Genomic DNA, 18,102 nt, shown 5'->3' on the forward strand with positions numbered 1-18,102 from the left:
TATGCCAACTTAACTAATTTTAATTATTGATCTGAAAAACCTACGTAATATTGCTGATTGATAATGGTAAATATTATTGTAATATTTTGAGGGAATTCACAAAATTGTTTATATCCATAAATAAAAATAGGCATTTAGGACAATCTATCACACGCACGGCAAATGCTTATTGTATTATCTAGTCACAATTTCTTTTTCCTCCTCCATACAAAGCCAAAAGGAATGGTGCATATATATTCCAAATTTCGTCCTCTTTATGTAGCGGAAATTTTCAATTTTCATATTTGTAAGTGTTTACATATATAGGTTTAGCTATGGGAAATAATTTATTTGACAAAATAAAGATCCAGTTCATCTTCTATCGGATGATCCGACTACACAAGTCTTTATTTTAGTTAATTTTTATTATTTCTTGTGTTTTGACTTTTTCGAGAGTAAAATTTGATTTTTAAAGATTTTTTTATACCCGTATACGAAATTATAACACTTTGACTTGCATGATCATATACACAATTTTGATTATTATACAAAATGATATTCGAGTATAAACAATACAACTGCCGAGTATATTTTTCTTCTGTTAGATACAAAGTGCATACTCCAATTAGTTTGATTTTAAACGTTTCTAAACGCAGAACTTTGGTTGCTAATATTTCTAAGTAAGCAGCATATCTAAGGTCGGTGCACGCAGTGCACCCGAGTACGATGTGCATCCGAGTACATCGTACCCTATGTCAATTATGTTGTTAACATAGATGAAGAGAGTTTAAATGAATGAAAATAGGTCTCAGATTCAATATACTAACGAAATCTTGGCCTAATGATTAAGACTGAAAGCTTACTTACGTTAAATCTTATATTCAATTCTCGCCCCCATTTGTATGTAATCCCTTATAGCACATTCGCATAAAAAATTAAACGAAAAATAGACCCCTATTAAACCGTCCACATTAACAAAAACGTTCTTCCTATATGAAAAAAAAGAAAAAAGAAAAAAAAGGTCACGTAGTTGATAATCTCTTGGGGTTACTCATCTCTTGGTTACCCAAAGTCGGTCTCTTTGTTCTTATCTAAATCACAAACTTGTCAAAATTACCCAAAAAAAAAAGCAGCTAACATCATCATCATCCACATAATCTACAAGATCTCTTTCCATATAAATATATATTCTTCCTTTTTTTTTCTTAGAAAAAAATCACCTTTGATCTTCCAAAACCAAGAAAAATATCCTCCAAAATATTTCTTTCTTCCTTATCCTGTACTTCTTTCCTTTATTAGCTCCCCAAATTTCCCCAATTCTCACACTTATAATTTTTACTATATAAGTTTCATTTTAATACTACTATAAATTAAAATTAATATTGCCCATATGAAGCTCATTGCTCTCATCCTAATCTTCAACACCCACCGATTAAAAATTTCAAGAAAATTATATAAATAATAAATACCCATTAAAATTCCAATCCTTTATCGTTTCTGTGTGTTCTTTGATTTTCCATTTTCCCTATTGTTTGAAGATTTAATCCAAAAAAAAAACCCTCAAAAGAATCAAGAAATCATGCTTGAACGGCCGTGCAAGAATCTCCTAAATTGCTGGGATGAAATGCCACCGGAGATTGACCAAAAGATGGGAAGAATTCCATCAGTGATAACAAAACCCGGGATCATCCCTGAATGTGATGGTGGGTCGGAGTCTGATCTCACGGCTCGTGCGATGGAACAGAGAACAATCATCGTTGCAAACCAACTGCCATTGAAAAGCTTCAAAGATGGTGAGAAATGGAGGTTTGAATACGATGAAGATGCGCTTTCGTTGCAGCTGAAAGATGGGTTAAACCCCAAAATTGATGTTGTTTACATAGGCTGTTTGAAAGTTGAGATTGTTGATGTGAAAGAACAGGAAGAAATTTCACAGTTTTTGATGGAGAAATTCAAGTGTTTGCCAGTGTTCTTACCACCAGAGATTCAAAACAAGTTTTACCATGGATTCTGTAAGCATTATTTATGGCCTTTATTTCATTATAAATTGCCAATTACATCTAATCATGGTGCTGCTTATGATCAATCTTGTTGGCGTGCTTATATTAGTGCTAATATGATGTTTGCGCACAAGATTATTGAGGTGTTTAGGTATAGAGGAGGGGAGGATTTCGTGTGGTTGCATGACTATCATCTTATGGTGGTGCCTACACTTTTGAGGAGGAGGGTTTTTAGGGTTAAATTGGGGTTTTTCTTGCATAGTCCTTTCCCATCATCTGAGATTTTTAGGGTTATACCTGTCAGGGAAGAGATTTTGAGGGGTTTATTGAATGCTGATCTTGTTGGGTTTCAGACTTTTGATTATGCAAGGCATTTCTTGTCATGTTGTAGTAGGATGATGGGGTTGGATTATATGTCGAAACGAGGCCATTTAGGGGTTGATTACTCTGGTAGAACTGTTAGTATTAAGATTTTGCCTGTTGGGATTCATATGGGTCAGCTTCAGTCTTTGGTATCAATGGATGAGACTGCTAAGAGGGTTAAAGAATTGAAGGAGAAATATGAAGGGAAATTTGTCATGGTCGGTGTGGATGATATGGATGTTTTAAAAGGGATTAGTTTCAAGTTTATGGCATTCGGATATCTCTTGCAAACGCAGCCAAAGTTTAGGGGGGAAGTGGTTCTTATTCAGATTGCAAACCCGGCAAGGAGCAGAGGGATTGATGTGCAAGAGGTTGAAGATGAAACACATCAGATTGCCAAAGATATTAATGAGAAATATGGAAAACCAGGGTATGATCCAATTGTTTTTATCCATGAATCAGTTTCTACCCTAGAAAAGGTCGCGTACTATGCAATTTCTGACTGTTGCTTATTGAACGCGGTGAGGGATGGGATGAATCTTGTACCTTACAAATACACTGTTTCTCGCCAAGGTAGTCCGGAGTTAGATGCTGCATTGGGGATTGACTCTTCTGCCCCTAAAAAGAGTGTCATCATTGTCTCGGAGTTTGTTGGGTGCTCGCCTTCTCTTAGTGGTGCGATAAGAGTCAATCCATGGAATGTGGAGGAATTAGCTGAAAAAATGCTTGTGGCAATCGCAATGTCCGACAGTGAGAAAGAGTTGAGGCATGAAAAACATTACAAATATATAAGTTCTCATGATATTGCGTATTGGGCTAAGAGTTTTGACCAAGATCTTGTGAGAGCTTGTGGTGATCCCTTTTCTAAGAGGTGTTGGGGTGTTGGTTTTGGTTTGAAGTTTAGGCTTATTGCCTTGCCTCCTGACTTCAGGAAACTCTCAGTTGATCATATTAGAGCCCCGTATTTGGGTTCCAACAGTAGGCTGATCTTGCTGGACTATGATGGAACTATGACACCACAGTCATCTGTTGACATTGCACCTACTTCTGAAGCTTTATCTCTTTTGAACAGTTTATGTGATGATCCGAAAAATACTGTCTTCATTGTGAGTGGAAGAAGCAGAGAGACTCTCAGCAAGTGGTTTTCCTCTTGCGAAAAGCTTGGGATTTCAGCTGAGCATGGTTATTTTACTCGGTAACTACACTACACTAACTGTTTCTTATTGATGATGTTGCTGTTTCGTATGTGATTATGCCAAAATTGAATGACTTTTCATCTTTATTTATGTAGGTGGAATAAGCACTCTCCATGGGAATCTAGTATGCTGGGATTAGATTTTGAGTGGAAGAAAATTGTAGGACCAGTAATGGAGCTTTATGCAGAAGCGACTGACGGGTCTTCCATAGAGTACAAGGAAAGTGCATTGGTGTGGCATTACCAAGATTCTGACTATGATTTTGGGGCATGTCAGTCTAAAGAATTGCTTGATCATTTGGAAAATGTGCTTGCTAATGAACCTGTTGTTGTTAAACGTGGCAAGCATATAGTCGAAGTGAAACCACAGGTAACAATACTTCAATTCTGTTGTTGAGTTTTATCTTCGTTGACTGATAAAACTACTCAATATTGTTCTCTGGTCAAATCATATTGTCATGAGTTATACACTATAAGCTACTGATATAACTCTTTCAGCTTTACTTTGAATTCGGCTAACTCCTAATGATAATAGAATTCCACTGTCAAGGTTTTCATTGCTGTAATTTCTGTTTCTTCTTAAACTTGATCACTGGTATTTTATGGGAACTTAATATTCTGTGTTGTATGGTTAACTCTGGATCTGATTGATGTTTTTGAATTTGAATTTGAATTGAAGGGCGTGAGCAAAGGTATTGTGGTGGAAAATCTCATTGCAACAATGAAGAACATGGGTAAACCAACAGATTTTGTAATGTGCATAGGAGATGACCGTTCTGATGAAGATATGTTTGAGGGTATAGGTCGTGCCACCTCGAACCCATCACTGCCACCAATCCCTGAAGTGTACGCCTGCACAGTTGGTCAGAAACCAAGTATGGCAAAATATTATCTCGATGATAGTTCTGAAGTCATCACCCTGATCGAGGGACTTGCTGAGTTGCAGCTACAAAAGGCGTCTGATTCTCAGATTGCTAGTGATGATAGCAACGTTGTCTAGTTTAGATTTACAAACATATTAAGAGAGAAAAGGGTAGGGAAAAAAAAAACTTTGTACAGCAAAGTATATGGGGTTTTTGGTCAATCATTTAGGATACATTTTTAGGAGATACAAGTGAATAGGTTATTTTGCAGCATAAGCTGATACAGTCTTCTTCAATCTTGGTAGATGTAAGACATTTTTTGCAAGTTATCGATTCTTTTAGTTAGTTGTTTCATTATAATGTCTACCTGCTTGCATATTCTATCTATGCTCGCCATTTGATTCTGGGTTTTTTCGATTCATAACAGTGGTCGTTCACTCAAAACGAAATTATCAAGTAATATTTCTTTTCATTAAGATGTTTCATTCGTATAATGTCTAGCTGCTTTGCTCGACTGCTCGTCACTTGAATTTGGTGTCTCAGTTCAGCAATGGCACGTGTTTACTAAACTCAACTTCTGACAGTTCATGCGAGTGTTACATCAGCAATATTAGGCATTATCATTTGGGTTAATACGACCATACGGGCACAACTTCTTGAACACTCACTTTCAATATCGGCACCACTTAAATTTATACCGAATCAATGCGCTTAAAGGCATCTAAAATTCCATGGAAACTTCTCACCATCATCAACGACATCAAATATCTTCTTCAGCGTTTCACTTCGGTATATCAACACGTCTATAGAAAAGCATATAGAGTAATAGATTGGATAACCAATATATGTTAAGACATTTAGTTAACCTTGTAATAGTTAACTGTTACTTTCGATCTTAAACAATGATGATTTAGGAATTTCCCTCGCGCGTAGGGGTGGATACGAGCCGACCGTGCCTAACTTTAATAGGCTCGGCTTGGTTTTGTTAATTTTTTCCGAGTTTGAACTCGAGCTCGAACTTACCTCGAGCTTGAAAATCCTTATCGAGCTAGGCTTGATAAGAATTTTCAAGTTGGAACTGTGTTTTGAGCTTGTTCGAGCCTTGATTCGATAAACTTATAAACCATATTCTACTAAGAGGTACAATAATATTACTAATAATTTTCTTAATCTAACATTATAATAGTATTTTTCTTGGACAAGTTATGTTAAATATTATCCTTTATTTATCATTTAATTGATAGTTTAGACAATCGTATTAAACGATATATTAAAATCTCATAAATATGCATTATTATTCTTAAATTAACGAGTTAGCGAGCTTTCAGGCCGAACATCATTGAGTTGAGTTTGAGTTTGGATCGATTAGTTATCAAACCATAAATTTAAGCTCAAGCTTGGTTCATTTACAAACGAATCTAGCTTGAGTTGGGCTTTTATCAAACCAATTTCGAGTTGTTCACGAACAGTTCTGTTCGTGTCCAGCCTTAATTGCGCGAGGGCCACATAATATATTTTTCCCTTATCTATATAAAAAAGTCCCACAAGAAATTCATTTTAAGTGAATCTCTTCATCACTCAAAAGCACCATAAATAAATATTCCGAATGCACACTTAAAATGATCTTTTATAAAATAATTGCGTTGCGCAAAATAGAAATATTAATCTTTTGAGAGCTAATACCTAAAATTTGGGACTGATTCCCGTTAATATCACCGTTATTCATGCCTTTCTAAGTTCCCAATCTATTTACTCATAAACACTAAACAAAACTTTTGTAATGCACCCGACGTGGGGTGTTAATGAGCCGAGCCGAGCCGAGACCGAGGCCTTTACAGGCTTGGCTCAACCTCGAAAGTTCATGAGCTCAAGCTCTGCGAAGCTCGTCGAGCCTGGAAAATTGAGCGATCTCGAAACATTAAAACCGAGCTCGTTCGGCTCGAAGTTCGATAGGCTCTACCGAGGTTGATCATCAAACATTTAATTAAGAAACATGTTTATCAAAATTTCCAAGTTATATATGTTCAAAATAAATATCTATTAAAAAATATTTTATGTAAAATTATTTTAAAAAATACACGTATTATAAAAAATCGAGCTTTCGAGCCGAACCATTGATAGTTTAGGCTTCGCTCGTTAAAATCTCGAGTCGAACTTGAGCTGGGTCGAACTTTGACCGCGACCCGAACTTTGTAAAACCAAATATCGAATAGTTCACGAACAAACTCAACTCCTTGACACCCCTACCCAACCACATGGGGCTAGGGCATGTAAGACAAGATATTCTTTCAATATCAATATTTCTCGAAATAACAAAGATCAATTTAGCTTTTATAGTAAGCAAAGGGTCTAGATATTAAAAAATATTAGCAAAATTATTTCACCCAAGAACAATGGAGTAGAGTAACATTTCATCCAATCAAAACATTGAAATATGACCAAAACTAGACGGGTTCATTTTTTCGCATATCTGATATGTGTGGAAATCAACTAAAAGACAAAAAAGGAAGTACCATTTATGTAAAAAAAGTACCATTCTGTAAAAAAAAAAGTTCCATTCTGTAAAAAAAAGTACCATTTGTGTTTAAAAAAGTACCATTTAATTATTTTTTTGTCCTTTTTCCTATTTTGTCTTGTGTTCTGATATGTATTTCCCCATACATATCTGATATGTATTTGTACTTCCTCAAACTAGACAGCTATTTTACAAGTGTCCAGTGTGAATTTGGGAATAATTACATCACTTTGTTCTTCTCTTCAGTCAACTTCCTTGACTTATCTTCCTCTTCCCTCTATATAGTCTCATTTCTGATTTCTATAATCCCCCTTTTTTCTCTCTCCTCCGTGTCTGCTAATCACACCAACAGTGAAGAATTTTCCACTCGAAATAGAGGCTGCAATACCCATTTTCTACTGTTCAAAGTTTCCCTAAATAAAGATCTTAATTGGGTAAAAAATGTATTGAATTCCCACCAAATCCTGCTTGTTTTTGGTGCAATTGCTTCATAAATTTTACTGGGTTTCTTGTAACTTTTCTATTATTTTAAGAGATCTTTGTTGATTGGAAGTTTCGTCAGTGATCTGGGTTGTTACTCTGAACTGGGTATGTTAGGGTTTTAGCATGGAGTTGAAGAAACAAAAGACAGTAAGGTTAGCTTACAAGTAACTCTTTTCTTCAATTTAATTTTGTTTATATTTCTGCTGCTGTTTAATTTGATGTTTATTGGTTTAATTGCTGAAATTTAGTGTTAATTATGTTTATTCTTCAATCAATTATAGGTTTTACTCTACTGGGAAAAAGGACCCAGATATTGTATTGCCAAAATCAGACCCTACGAGATTAGATAAGTCAGCATCTGCTTATAAGCATTCATCAATCTATTTCAATGGTAGTGGGAATTTAGGGGTTAGTGGTAGAATAGGAGAAGCATATAAGTATGGTAAGACTAAGGTTTCCCCACCAGAAGAGGAGGAGGAATCATGGAGGAAGAAGATACTAGATCCTGGAGGTGATATTGTGCTAAGATGGAACAAGATATTCATTGTTGCGTGTTTGCTAGCGCTGTTCATTGACCCGTTATACTTTTATCTACCTGGGATAGCTGGGGATAATAAGACTTCTTGTGTGAAAACAGACTTACATTTGCAAATTTTTGTTACCTTGTGCCGGACGATTGCGGATCTCTTTTACCTTCTGCACTTGTTTATCAAATTCAGAACAGCTTATGTTGCTCCTAGTTCTCGGGTTTTTGGAAGGGGTGAGCTTGTGAGGGACCCCAAGATGATTGCAAGGAGGTACTTAAAATCCGATTTCTTCGTTGATGTTATTGCCACATTGCCTCTGCCACAGGTATGATAGGTTCTTAAGCATTTACTTATATTTTTATGAAGTTTATGATCGTAAAAGTAAGCTTAAAAGTTCCTGCATAATTTTTGTTATGGTTTATGATCATTTTGGTTTATGTGAAAGGTTTATCAGTCTTCTGCCCCTCTTTGATTCACTTAACAGAAATATGAGTGATTTGGTATTAAAAGTCTGAGACTCCGAGTATCATGTATGCAGTGTCAAGTTTAAAATCATCCATCCTATAAAACTATACAGTTATATGGAAATGGAAGCATTCCTCTTGAAACGCCATCATCTATGATCCATTCTACTCAATCAATAGCCAAATTTCTAGGTGTCGAAATTCTTCTTCAAGCCCTAGGAATAAGTTATCCTTAAGTTCCATGAATCTTTGATCATAATATCAGCTTTGGGGACTAACAGTGAAGTTAACTCCATCACTTGCTATTGCATTTGTTTCCTCAGAATTCAGAAGACAGGTTTGTCCATACACTTTTTTTCTTTAGGACTGCAGACTTTTTCCCTTGTAATTTTCTGCTAGAGGAATCTGAACGGTAAAAATAATCTATTGAACTTCCTGTTAAAAGCTGTCAATCTCTTTGACGTACTCCCAGATTTATTCAGTTCAAGAAGTCAATTGCAGAAAAGGCTTTCAGAGTGCAGGAATGACTAATTTCAAAAGTAACACCATCCTACCCGTCAGATATGCTAAAGAAAATGGTTGTCTCAGTCTCTCAAAGACTTGAAAGCAGCATAACACACAGTAGCCTCTTTCAGGCCTGATTTGTCATCTAAAACCTATGAATATTGATGGGCCTTTTATAAGTACTGGCAATAACTGGAGATATTGTCAGCTAAACATAATTGCCTTAGCTTTATCTCTAGTATTCTGAGAATGCAAGGATGTCAACTTTAGCAATTAAGAAATGTATGCCACTGCTAACACTGATTGGAGTGCGTGAAACCAAAACTATGTTATTAGATCAAAAGACTTTGAATAGGATACAAAAGCAGCCGCATAATATTTTGACTTACCAGGAAAGAAGAATCTCAGAAACTAAATCCATTGTTTGTTATGCTTTCCTCATATGAAACTACTGCACCTTCACCTATGATGCAACTATTTCTCCGCAAGTAGTTAAGTATTCCTGTACTTGTATAGTTGCAAAATGGAAAAAATGGTCCTACTGGGACTTGGGTTAATTTAAGTGATTAAAAGGAGTTTCAGGGTTATGTACTCAGTGGCGGATCTTGAACCGTTTTTGTAGGGGGCCGTAAAAATTTTAAGCATGTAATACAAAATATATACAATTATATTCAAAATTTAGGGGGGCCGAAACCAAAACAGTACGAAATATTTCGGCCGGGGGGGGGAGGCCCACTCCCGCTAAAGGGAAGATCCGCCCTTGATGTACTGTACATTAGTAATTCACAATGATAGTCAAAGATGAATTGAACAATAAGGCTTATTTTCTATGTTCATTTTTTTCTATGGACTCCTGGAGTCATAGTCGTCCATTGGATTTTTTATTTCTTTGAACAATAAGTTCACCTTTAATAATTGGATTTTTTATTTCTTTGAAAAAAGAAAATTCAAAGCTTACAAGTTTTTAATATTTTATTCAAGGGAAGATTTCCCTGGAAAACTTCATACTAATTTGATAATTTATGGCCGTTTTTCAACATTATTTATCTTGTTTTTCTCATAATATCTTTGCAGATTGTAATCTGGTTCATCATACCTGCATCGAGAAGTCCGAGAACTGATCACAATAACAATGCTCTTGCGCTCATTGTTTTGCTTCAGTATATTCCTCGCTTATATGTGATTTTCCCCTTGAGTTCTGAAATCATCAAGGCCACTGGAGTTGTCACAAAGACTGCATGGGCTGGTGCAGCATACAATCTGCTATTATATATCTTGGCTAGCCATGTATGTATGTCTTATTGTTTGTTTTTAAAAGCTGAACAGTACAATCTGCTACTAATGCACACAAATTCACCTCTAATGAACTACATAATTGCAATTCGATATCTTAGAAGCCATTTGGTATAGAATAATAATCAAGTACAAAAGCTAAAACTTTTGCTTGTTTGCTTTAGCCTCAGCTGTGGAGTTATTTTTTTTTAATTTTTTTTAATGCAGTAAGGAGTTGCTTTCCAAATACTTTTTATTCCCCCCCCCCCCCTTCAAGTGTTTTGTTTGTTTTATAATAAAAACTGGGAAAAAGTAGTTTATCTCAGGGAAAAAAAGATTACATATGTTATAAAATATTAATATGAACTAGAAAATTTGTTAAAGTTTGTATTTTTTTTGTTTCCTACAGAGTATTTTTTTTACTCCGTATTATTGGATATTTTCCTCCCTCCCACAAAAACGTATTTAAAGGATTGTAGCACCTATGTATCATTAGCGACAGCTTATATGCTCTGAAGTGAGTTGAGTATGTACTTGAACCTACTAGATGGCCGTGTAATGGATAGAAGATGATAAATAAACTAAAAACATCAGAATAACACATTTACTAATGAAATTGGGATCAATAGACTTCCTTCTGTTGCTATCCTCTTTGTTCTCTTTTCTGTCCAGTTCACCTGGTTCAACTGAACTTCCTGTGCTATGCTGCTGTTTTACAGGTTCTGGGGGCAGCATGGTATTTACTATCAATTGAGAGGTACACACACTGTTGGAAGTCCAGCTGCAGACTTGAAAAAGGCCCTCCAAAATGCGAGCTTCATTTTTTAGATTGTGATATGTTCAAGAATTTAAATCGTGTGGCTTGGGCCAATGGAACTAGTGTGTTCAGCAACTGCGATCCAAAACGAAGTAAGAGCTTCCCTTATGGAATTTTTGAGGACGCAGTGAAGAAGAATGTTGTCTCCTCTAATTTCATCCGGAAGTACTTCTATTGTTTATGGTGGGGCTTGCAACAATTAAGGTAGACCCTCAAACCATCTTTGATAGACATTTTTTCGATGTACTAGTGTAATAGCTGGTGTATCCATGTATTCAGCTTTCTTGAGTTCACTGATTGAGAATTAGACCACGTAGTTTAAAGTAGCAATAGAGATGGATGTCTTTTGTCCCCTTTCAAATTTTTGAAATAGGGTGTCCTCCCAAAAAGATGATAAACAAATGAAGTATGTCATGAGTAAATAAATATACTTAAATAATCGGGGGAACACTATAGAAAGTGCTTGCAAATATAACGCTCCTCATTTATGCAAATCAGTAATCAACAAACTACGATGTCATAGGTTGATCAGACCCTTGTTATCATAATTGCATCCAAGGTAGAAATTGGGTTTTCATTCATTTAGATATGTTACTCCATAGATGTTTGCTTGTTTTATCCTCGCAGTTCTATAGTGGTGTAATTGTTTAAGTTTTTCCATTTCTGTGCTTGCAATTCGTGGCAAAATAAGTGGTTAGCTGTTAGAAGGTTGTATTTTATTGATTTATTGAGTTAGTTTATTTTCTTTAGATCTCAATGGTTATACAAAGTACCGACCTTCATCCCTCTGTGCTTCACCTATTATATTCGCTGGTCCAAATACATCGTCCTTTTAGTTAGTAAGTGCATATTCATCCAATGACTTTCTCTATTCCACGATACTAACATATTATTGGTTGGGAGCACTGTGTTGGAATGTATACTTTCACTTAAGAAATCAGGGGTTGGTTTGTGGAAAGTAGTGGAAGGGAAAGCAATAAGAAGTTTTAATAGAAAATTACTGGAAGATGACTAGACAATAAGTACTATATTGGCTTTGGAAGCCGTCATGTGTTAGAGACCTTAAAGGAGTCTAAATGGTATCTTAATCATGGTAGCCTTGGTGTAGTAGATGTCTTTTTTTTTTTTTTTGTAAGTGTTGGTACCTGATTACCCAATTTACCTAAAGACAAAAAAAAGAAAGAAAGAAGAAACCATTATTCTCAATATTTATTTTCAGTATGCCATTTTTTAAATGTTATTTGCTATTTCACAAGCAAATGTATTTCTGATGATATAGGACAAAGGGTTTGGAAACGAGAAGCCAAAATTCGAGTCAATTGTCAGAATCAGTTTATAAGATAAAATAAATTACATACAAAAGAAGTGTGTAGATATATTTAGGCAAAAACATCTATATATATTTCTAGTTTCCTTTGTCGTTTTCTTTGTCAGAAACATGCCTTTTTTGTGTGGGATTTGGTAAGTAAATTAGTAAAGCAAAGTGAGGGCCTTGAGCCTTGAGGGGTTAATGGCTATGGAGAGGTCTGCGGGGCTGCCTTTTATGTTTCCAGAATGTTTTAGAATGGGAAGGCAATAGTTGTGTACGATTTGCCTGTGAAAGGTTTTGGAGGATGATGAGACATTTTCAATATAATGAAATGTGTGCAAGGTTGGAAGAGAAATTGGGGATTATGTTTGCAGCTGAAGGATGTTGATTTAGTTAGGAGATACATTAAATAATCTTTAGTATCTTAGGAAGTAGAACAACAAGACTTTCCTTCTTCAATCCTTCCCAACATCCATAATCTTTTTCTCTATCAACCTTGACTCATTCTACAGGAACCATAACATGGTAAAGGGTAGTTTGAGCAAATTAGACACAATGTGCTAAATTCTCTTAGTAAACATTGCTGAAAAATAAGGCTCTTCATAGCTCAAAGGTCTAGATGCTATCTGGATATGATATGCTTCAAGATGTTAATATACCTTTTTATATTTCTCCTACAGTTCATATGGCCAGAATCTAAATACAAGCACATTTATTGGGGAGACATCATTTGCCATACTCATTGCAATCTTGGGTCTTGTCTTATTCGCACATTTGATTGGGAATATGCAGGTAATTCCATTATCCTTTAACGTTTTTTTCTGCTTGTATTTTGAAGTATTCCTCGTGGTGGAAAATAATAACTTCAATGTTTTTGCTTTTAAACGTTGGGGATGTGTTTGGTTATCATCTCCAAATCTGTGCTGTTCGTGATTAAAGTTCCAGCTTGTAAAAATCTATTAAACTTTACTGTTCTTGCTTGCTGCATTAGAGTTCTGGAAGTGTGGTCTTTCTTCACATCCATTGTGAATTTGCGATCTTTTCTCTTTCTCTATTTCAAATATATGATGTTTGCTCCCTAGTATTGTAAAAAAAAAAGTGTCTTCTTTACGATCTTTGCCTTTTCTGCTCAGTGTATCTGTAAGTGCAGCATATGCACGAATTCTGTATGTGGATTGGTCTGAGTGTCACATTTTTTTTCTTCATTTTACTCTAGCGTCCTATGCTTCTTTTTTTTGAGGCTAATGACTGTGAAGTACAATTGTGTGCGTGGACTTACTGAGTCTGTGAGGGTCCTTGAAGGGGTTTTTCTTTATAAACAAAAAAGTTGTAGTGACAATATTTCACATTTTCACATATTTGACTATAAAGGTGACATTTTTATGATTCTTTCTCCTTTTGCAATGACCACTCTTCAGTAGCTCCTTTTTGACATGATTGTCTTCTTGGCCATCCAATTCTTGTACACATTAAAAGATACTTAAATGAGCCATAGGAGCCTTGAATTTTGCTATGAGATTAGATCTCGTACAGTTTAGCCTGAAACTTGGGATTGATGTTCACGCATCAAGAGTTTAAGATGTGTACTCAAAACTGTGAAAGGTGTTATCGCACCAAGTTGTGAATACCTCAAGCATTGACAACAGTGAGTAATTAAGTAACGCCTTACAAGTGGTGGCTACCTGCATCTCACCTGTCATTCCCCAAGTCAATATGGTTGTGACAAGATATTATTAAAGATCTTTTCAGCGGACTGTTTGAATTTGCAGCAGGAAGTTGGACAATATCTTTAAGTTTATTCATTGAACAGATATATCTATCCCTTTTCTTGAGTCATTTCTGGCAGGACTGCAGCTGGTGCATATTAATGTTTCTACCATTCTCTAAGCTCCGTGTATTAGAGGAAGGAGAACCATTTGTGTAGAATTTTCAATTTTGATGTCCCAGTCCCAAAATTTATCTCATCTACATCTAAAAGCAGCAGAGTTTTAGTGATGAAAATTATCTTACGCTCCTTTTTTAATGCTTGTGTTTTTCCTGTCCGTTAGTTTAGAAGTTACGCAGATTGTATATGAATCATTCCTTAATTTAAATGTGTTTTATGTAGACTTATCTTCAATCTATCACTGTGAGGCTTGAAGAGTGGAGACTCAAGCGAAGAGATACTGAAGAATGGATGAAGCATCGGCAACTCCCTGAAGATCTGAAACAGCGTGTCCGACGTTTTGTACAGTATAAATGGCTTGCAACTCGAGGGGTGGATGAAGAAACAATTCTGACTAGCTTACCTGTTGACCTACGCAGAGACATTCAGAGTCACCTGTGCTTGGACCTTGTTCGAAGGGTATGCTTTTTGTCCCCCAATTTTATTGGTCTAGAGTGCTTTTTTCATATTTCTTTCCTTTTATTTTTGATTTTTCAAATTCAACCAGCTAGGAAGATTGTTGAATGCTCACATTCTAAAAATGTTCAGTCACCAATGAGATACGACAAAACAATAATAACAGCCTGGAGTTTGAACTGGTGGAAGGATCTGACCAACCCCATGACAGTATTTTCTGAAGAAGGAAGTGAAAGAGCGAGGTTTTCTTTTCCAAATTGTAATGTTTGTAGTTTTAGTAGTAATCAGAAAAAGATTGAAAAGTCAAGTGGTAAAAAAATAAAAACACACAACTATGCACGAATGAAAGTGATGTGAAAGGAAACTGAGAATACCTGGTTGTACTCATAACTATGATGAGTGAGTTTTGCCAAACATGCTCTCTCCTATTCTGAGAAAGGATGGAACTATTAATTTTGATTGTTCTTGTGTCATATTCTTCACTCATTTTCTTTGTTTTCTGCACAGGCCCCTCAAGTGATTATTACTTACATTTGGGTTCTGTGCACAACACATAACCCATAAATTTAATTATCTCCCTTTTCATATAGTATAACATTAGATTTCCATAATATTTCTTGGTCATTGACTGAACCTTCCCTAGATGCTTTGTTTTTATGCCATATAGCCAACCAGCTACTCTATACTATGCAGGTTCCTTTCTTCTCACAGATGGATGATCAGCTACTAGATGCAATCTGTGAACGTCTTGTATCCTCATTATGTACGGAGGGCACATATATTGTTCGGGAGGGTGATCCTGTAACAGAGATGCTTTTCATAATTAGAGGGAGATTAGAGAGCTCCACCACAAACGGGGGTCGAACTGGATTTTTTAACTCGATTACTTTGAAACCTGGTGACTTTTGTGGTGAAGAGTTACTGGGTTGGGCTCTTCATCCAAAATCCTCTCTAAATCTTCCGTCATCAACCAGAACTGTGAGAGCCCTTGTTGAAGTAGAAGCCTTTGCCCTTAGAGCAGAAGATCTCAAGTTTGTAGCCAACCAATTCAGACGACTTCATAGCAAGAAGCTTCAACATACATTCAGGTTTTACTCTCATCATTGGAGGACATGGGCTGCCTGCTTTATACAGGCTGCTTGGCGGCGGTATAAGAGGAGAAGGTTGGCTAAAAGTCTCTCTTCCTTGGATTCTTTCACATCTGAAAGAGATGATGATGAAACAAGGGAGGATGAAGAACCTCTATGTGTTACTCCTCGGGCAATATCAAACCTAGCAGTGACATTATTAGCTTCAAAGTTTGCAGCAAATACCCGGAGAGGTGCTCAGAAGATTAAGTTGCAGAAACCAGAAGAGCCCGATTTTTCTGCTGATCCTGATGATGATTGATCACATACTTAATATCTGTACAGAAAAGGTTTATTATTAGCTTAAAGGTTCATGAAAGTGGAAGCCAATGATTGGCGGTGCACAGAATTGCTGGAAATTTCTCTTACTCTGCCGTCATCTGCATGTGCCTGCATTGTTTTGCTTATCTGCTGGTGCACACAGGAGAATGAATTGTTTTCATGAAGTGCAGAGTGCAACAAAGTGAAAATGTGGACAAGCAATTCATTGAATTTTGTTACTGGAATTGTATACTGGATCGCAATATGGAACTTGAGGAAATGTAATTTGAAATTCGAACCTATATTTGTCGATGAAATGTTGATCATATATACATGTACTGTACACTAATACCACTGACGATATAAATACAGGTCACTGCTTTTTGTTCGATATAAGTAGATGATAATTTTATTATATTCATGTGATTTCTTTTCAATAGACCAGTTTAGCAACTGAATGAATATTGGTGTGCTGTATATGGTCTGTATCTTTTTTCCTCCTAACCAAATTTTTTTTGGAGTGGCCTTTTGGGTTTGGGATGAAGTTCAATCTTTCCAGTTTAACCAGGCATAGTGCAAAACCAATGACACTACTTAAACCAAACCATGCTACATGGTAAATACTTAGTGGTTGTTTAGTTATTACGGATTATGACTCAGATGAGTATATTTCTTTCTAAAAGATAGAAAAGATTTAGTTAAGTAAGTATAGTATAAGGTACCATTTATTTAGGGCAAGATGAAGGACCCTACTGGTACCTCGCCCAAGTATTTCCAGCCATCTTTGCAGGTGGCTCTTAGTGAGGTTTGACATTTACTACTAGGAGCTTGCTTGGTATAAGATAGCATTATTATTCACTCCGTTTTGTATGACTTGTTAAATTCTCCTATTTGGGTTGTATGTATGATAAATGAGCTCTCTGAACCCACCTTCAATGGTGATCACTGGTGATTTCAGACGAGAGAAAGAGATAAGAAGAAGAAGAGAATGAGAAAAGAAGAGAGAGAATGCAGAAGAGTAGAGGAATAAGTTGTTTGTATTCATTGGATTCCAAATTACAATGTATGATTTGTTTTATAAGCTGACAAAACCAACTAACAAATTTTAACAACCTTCATGATTTTAAGGGAATTATTCTTAACAACTAGCTAACTGACTGCAACTAGCTTTCCCGCCCAAAGCTAGACTTAACCAAGTTGATCAAAACCACTAAAATTTGATCATTTGATTACAAGGAACAATCTCCTATATCATAGCTTCCCCCCTTAAAAGACTTGTCCTTGAGTCTGGACAATAAAAGAAGGAATTCTAGCTTATAAATAAGCAACAACTTCCCAAGTTGCCTCATGATCCTCTTAAACCAACCCAACTGACAAGGTATTGGACTTGTGGAGCATTCTGAAACTTGAGCACCCTCTTTTGGAGAATAACAGCTGGCTGAATTGAATTGTTAGCGGGATAAGACCCTTGAAACTAGTCTAGATTGTGAGCAGCAATAGGAAGTGACCCTCTAAACTTCTTAAATTGAGACATGAAAAGCATCATGTATCTTAGCATCAACTAGCCACTTTAACTTAGCTACCTTACCAATGAGTGCTAACACCTGAAAAGGACCATAATACCGATGAGCAAGCTTCTAGTTTGTTCTCTTCTGGACAGTGTGTTGTTTGTAGGCTTGTAGCTTAAGCCAAACCCAATCTCCCACAGTAAACACTCTTTCAGACCTGTGCTTATCAGCTTGAACTTTCATCATTTCTTGAGCTTTAGCAAAATGGAACTTGAGAGTGCTAATCATAGCTTCCCTTCTCAACATACTTTTGTCTACTTCAACATTGCTAGATTCTTGAGGCAAGTATGGAAGATGTAGAGGAGGTGTTTGATTGTACCCCACTTCATATGGAGTGAACTGACATGAGGTGTGAAAGTGGATGTTGTACCATCATTCAGCCAATGGCAACCACATATGCCAGTCACTAGGATGCTCACCAATCATACATCTTAGGCAGTTCTCCACACGTACATCTATTGACTACCTCAGTTTTCCCATTTGTTTGTGGATTATAGCCACTAGACAACAGAAA

The 18,102-nt window shown here is 36.2% G+C and overlaps 2 protein-coding genes across 2 annotated transcripts; both read left to right on the forward strand.

Moving 5' to 3' along the window:
- Positions 1–1,161: 1,161 nt before the first annotated feature.
- LOC110791661 (probable alpha,alpha-trehalose-phosphate synthase [UDP-forming] 11) lies at positions 1,162–4,754 on the forward strand. Its single transcript, XM_021996427.2, has 3 exons — positions 1,162–3,537; positions 3,634–3,907; positions 4,217–4,754. The coding sequence occupies exons 1-3, from the start codon at positions 1,559–1,561 to the stop codon at positions 4,535–4,537; spliced, it is 2,574 nt and encodes an 857-aa protein (XP_021852119.1). The 5' UTR covers positions 1,162–1,558; the 3' UTR covers positions 4,538–4,754.
- A 2,424-nt stretch (positions 4,755–7,178) lies between these two features.
- Positions 7,179–16,435, forward strand: LOC110791660 (cyclic nucleotide-gated ion channel 17). The gene is made up of 7 exons (XM_021996426.2): positions 7,179–7,550; positions 7,680–8,250; positions 9,968–10,180; positions 10,885–11,186; positions 12,972–13,083; positions 14,399–14,635; positions 15,326–16,435. Exons 1-7 carry the CDS (start codon positions 7,522–7,524, stop codon positions 16,019–16,021), a joined length of 2,160 nt encoding a protein of 719 aa, XP_021852118.1. The 5' UTR covers positions 7,179–7,521; the 3' UTR covers positions 16,022–16,435.
- The last annotated feature ends 1,667 nt before the right edge of the window (positions 16,436–18,102 follow it).

This window comes from Spinacia oleracea, chromosome 2 (assembly GCF_020520425.1).
Source record: "Spinacia oleracea cultivar Varoflay chromosome 2, BTI_SOV_V1, whole genome shotgun sequence".
In the NCBI taxonomy this organism is placed as follows: Eukaryota; Viridiplantae; Streptophyta; class Magnoliopsida; order Caryophyllales; family Amaranthaceae; genus Spinacia; species Spinacia oleracea.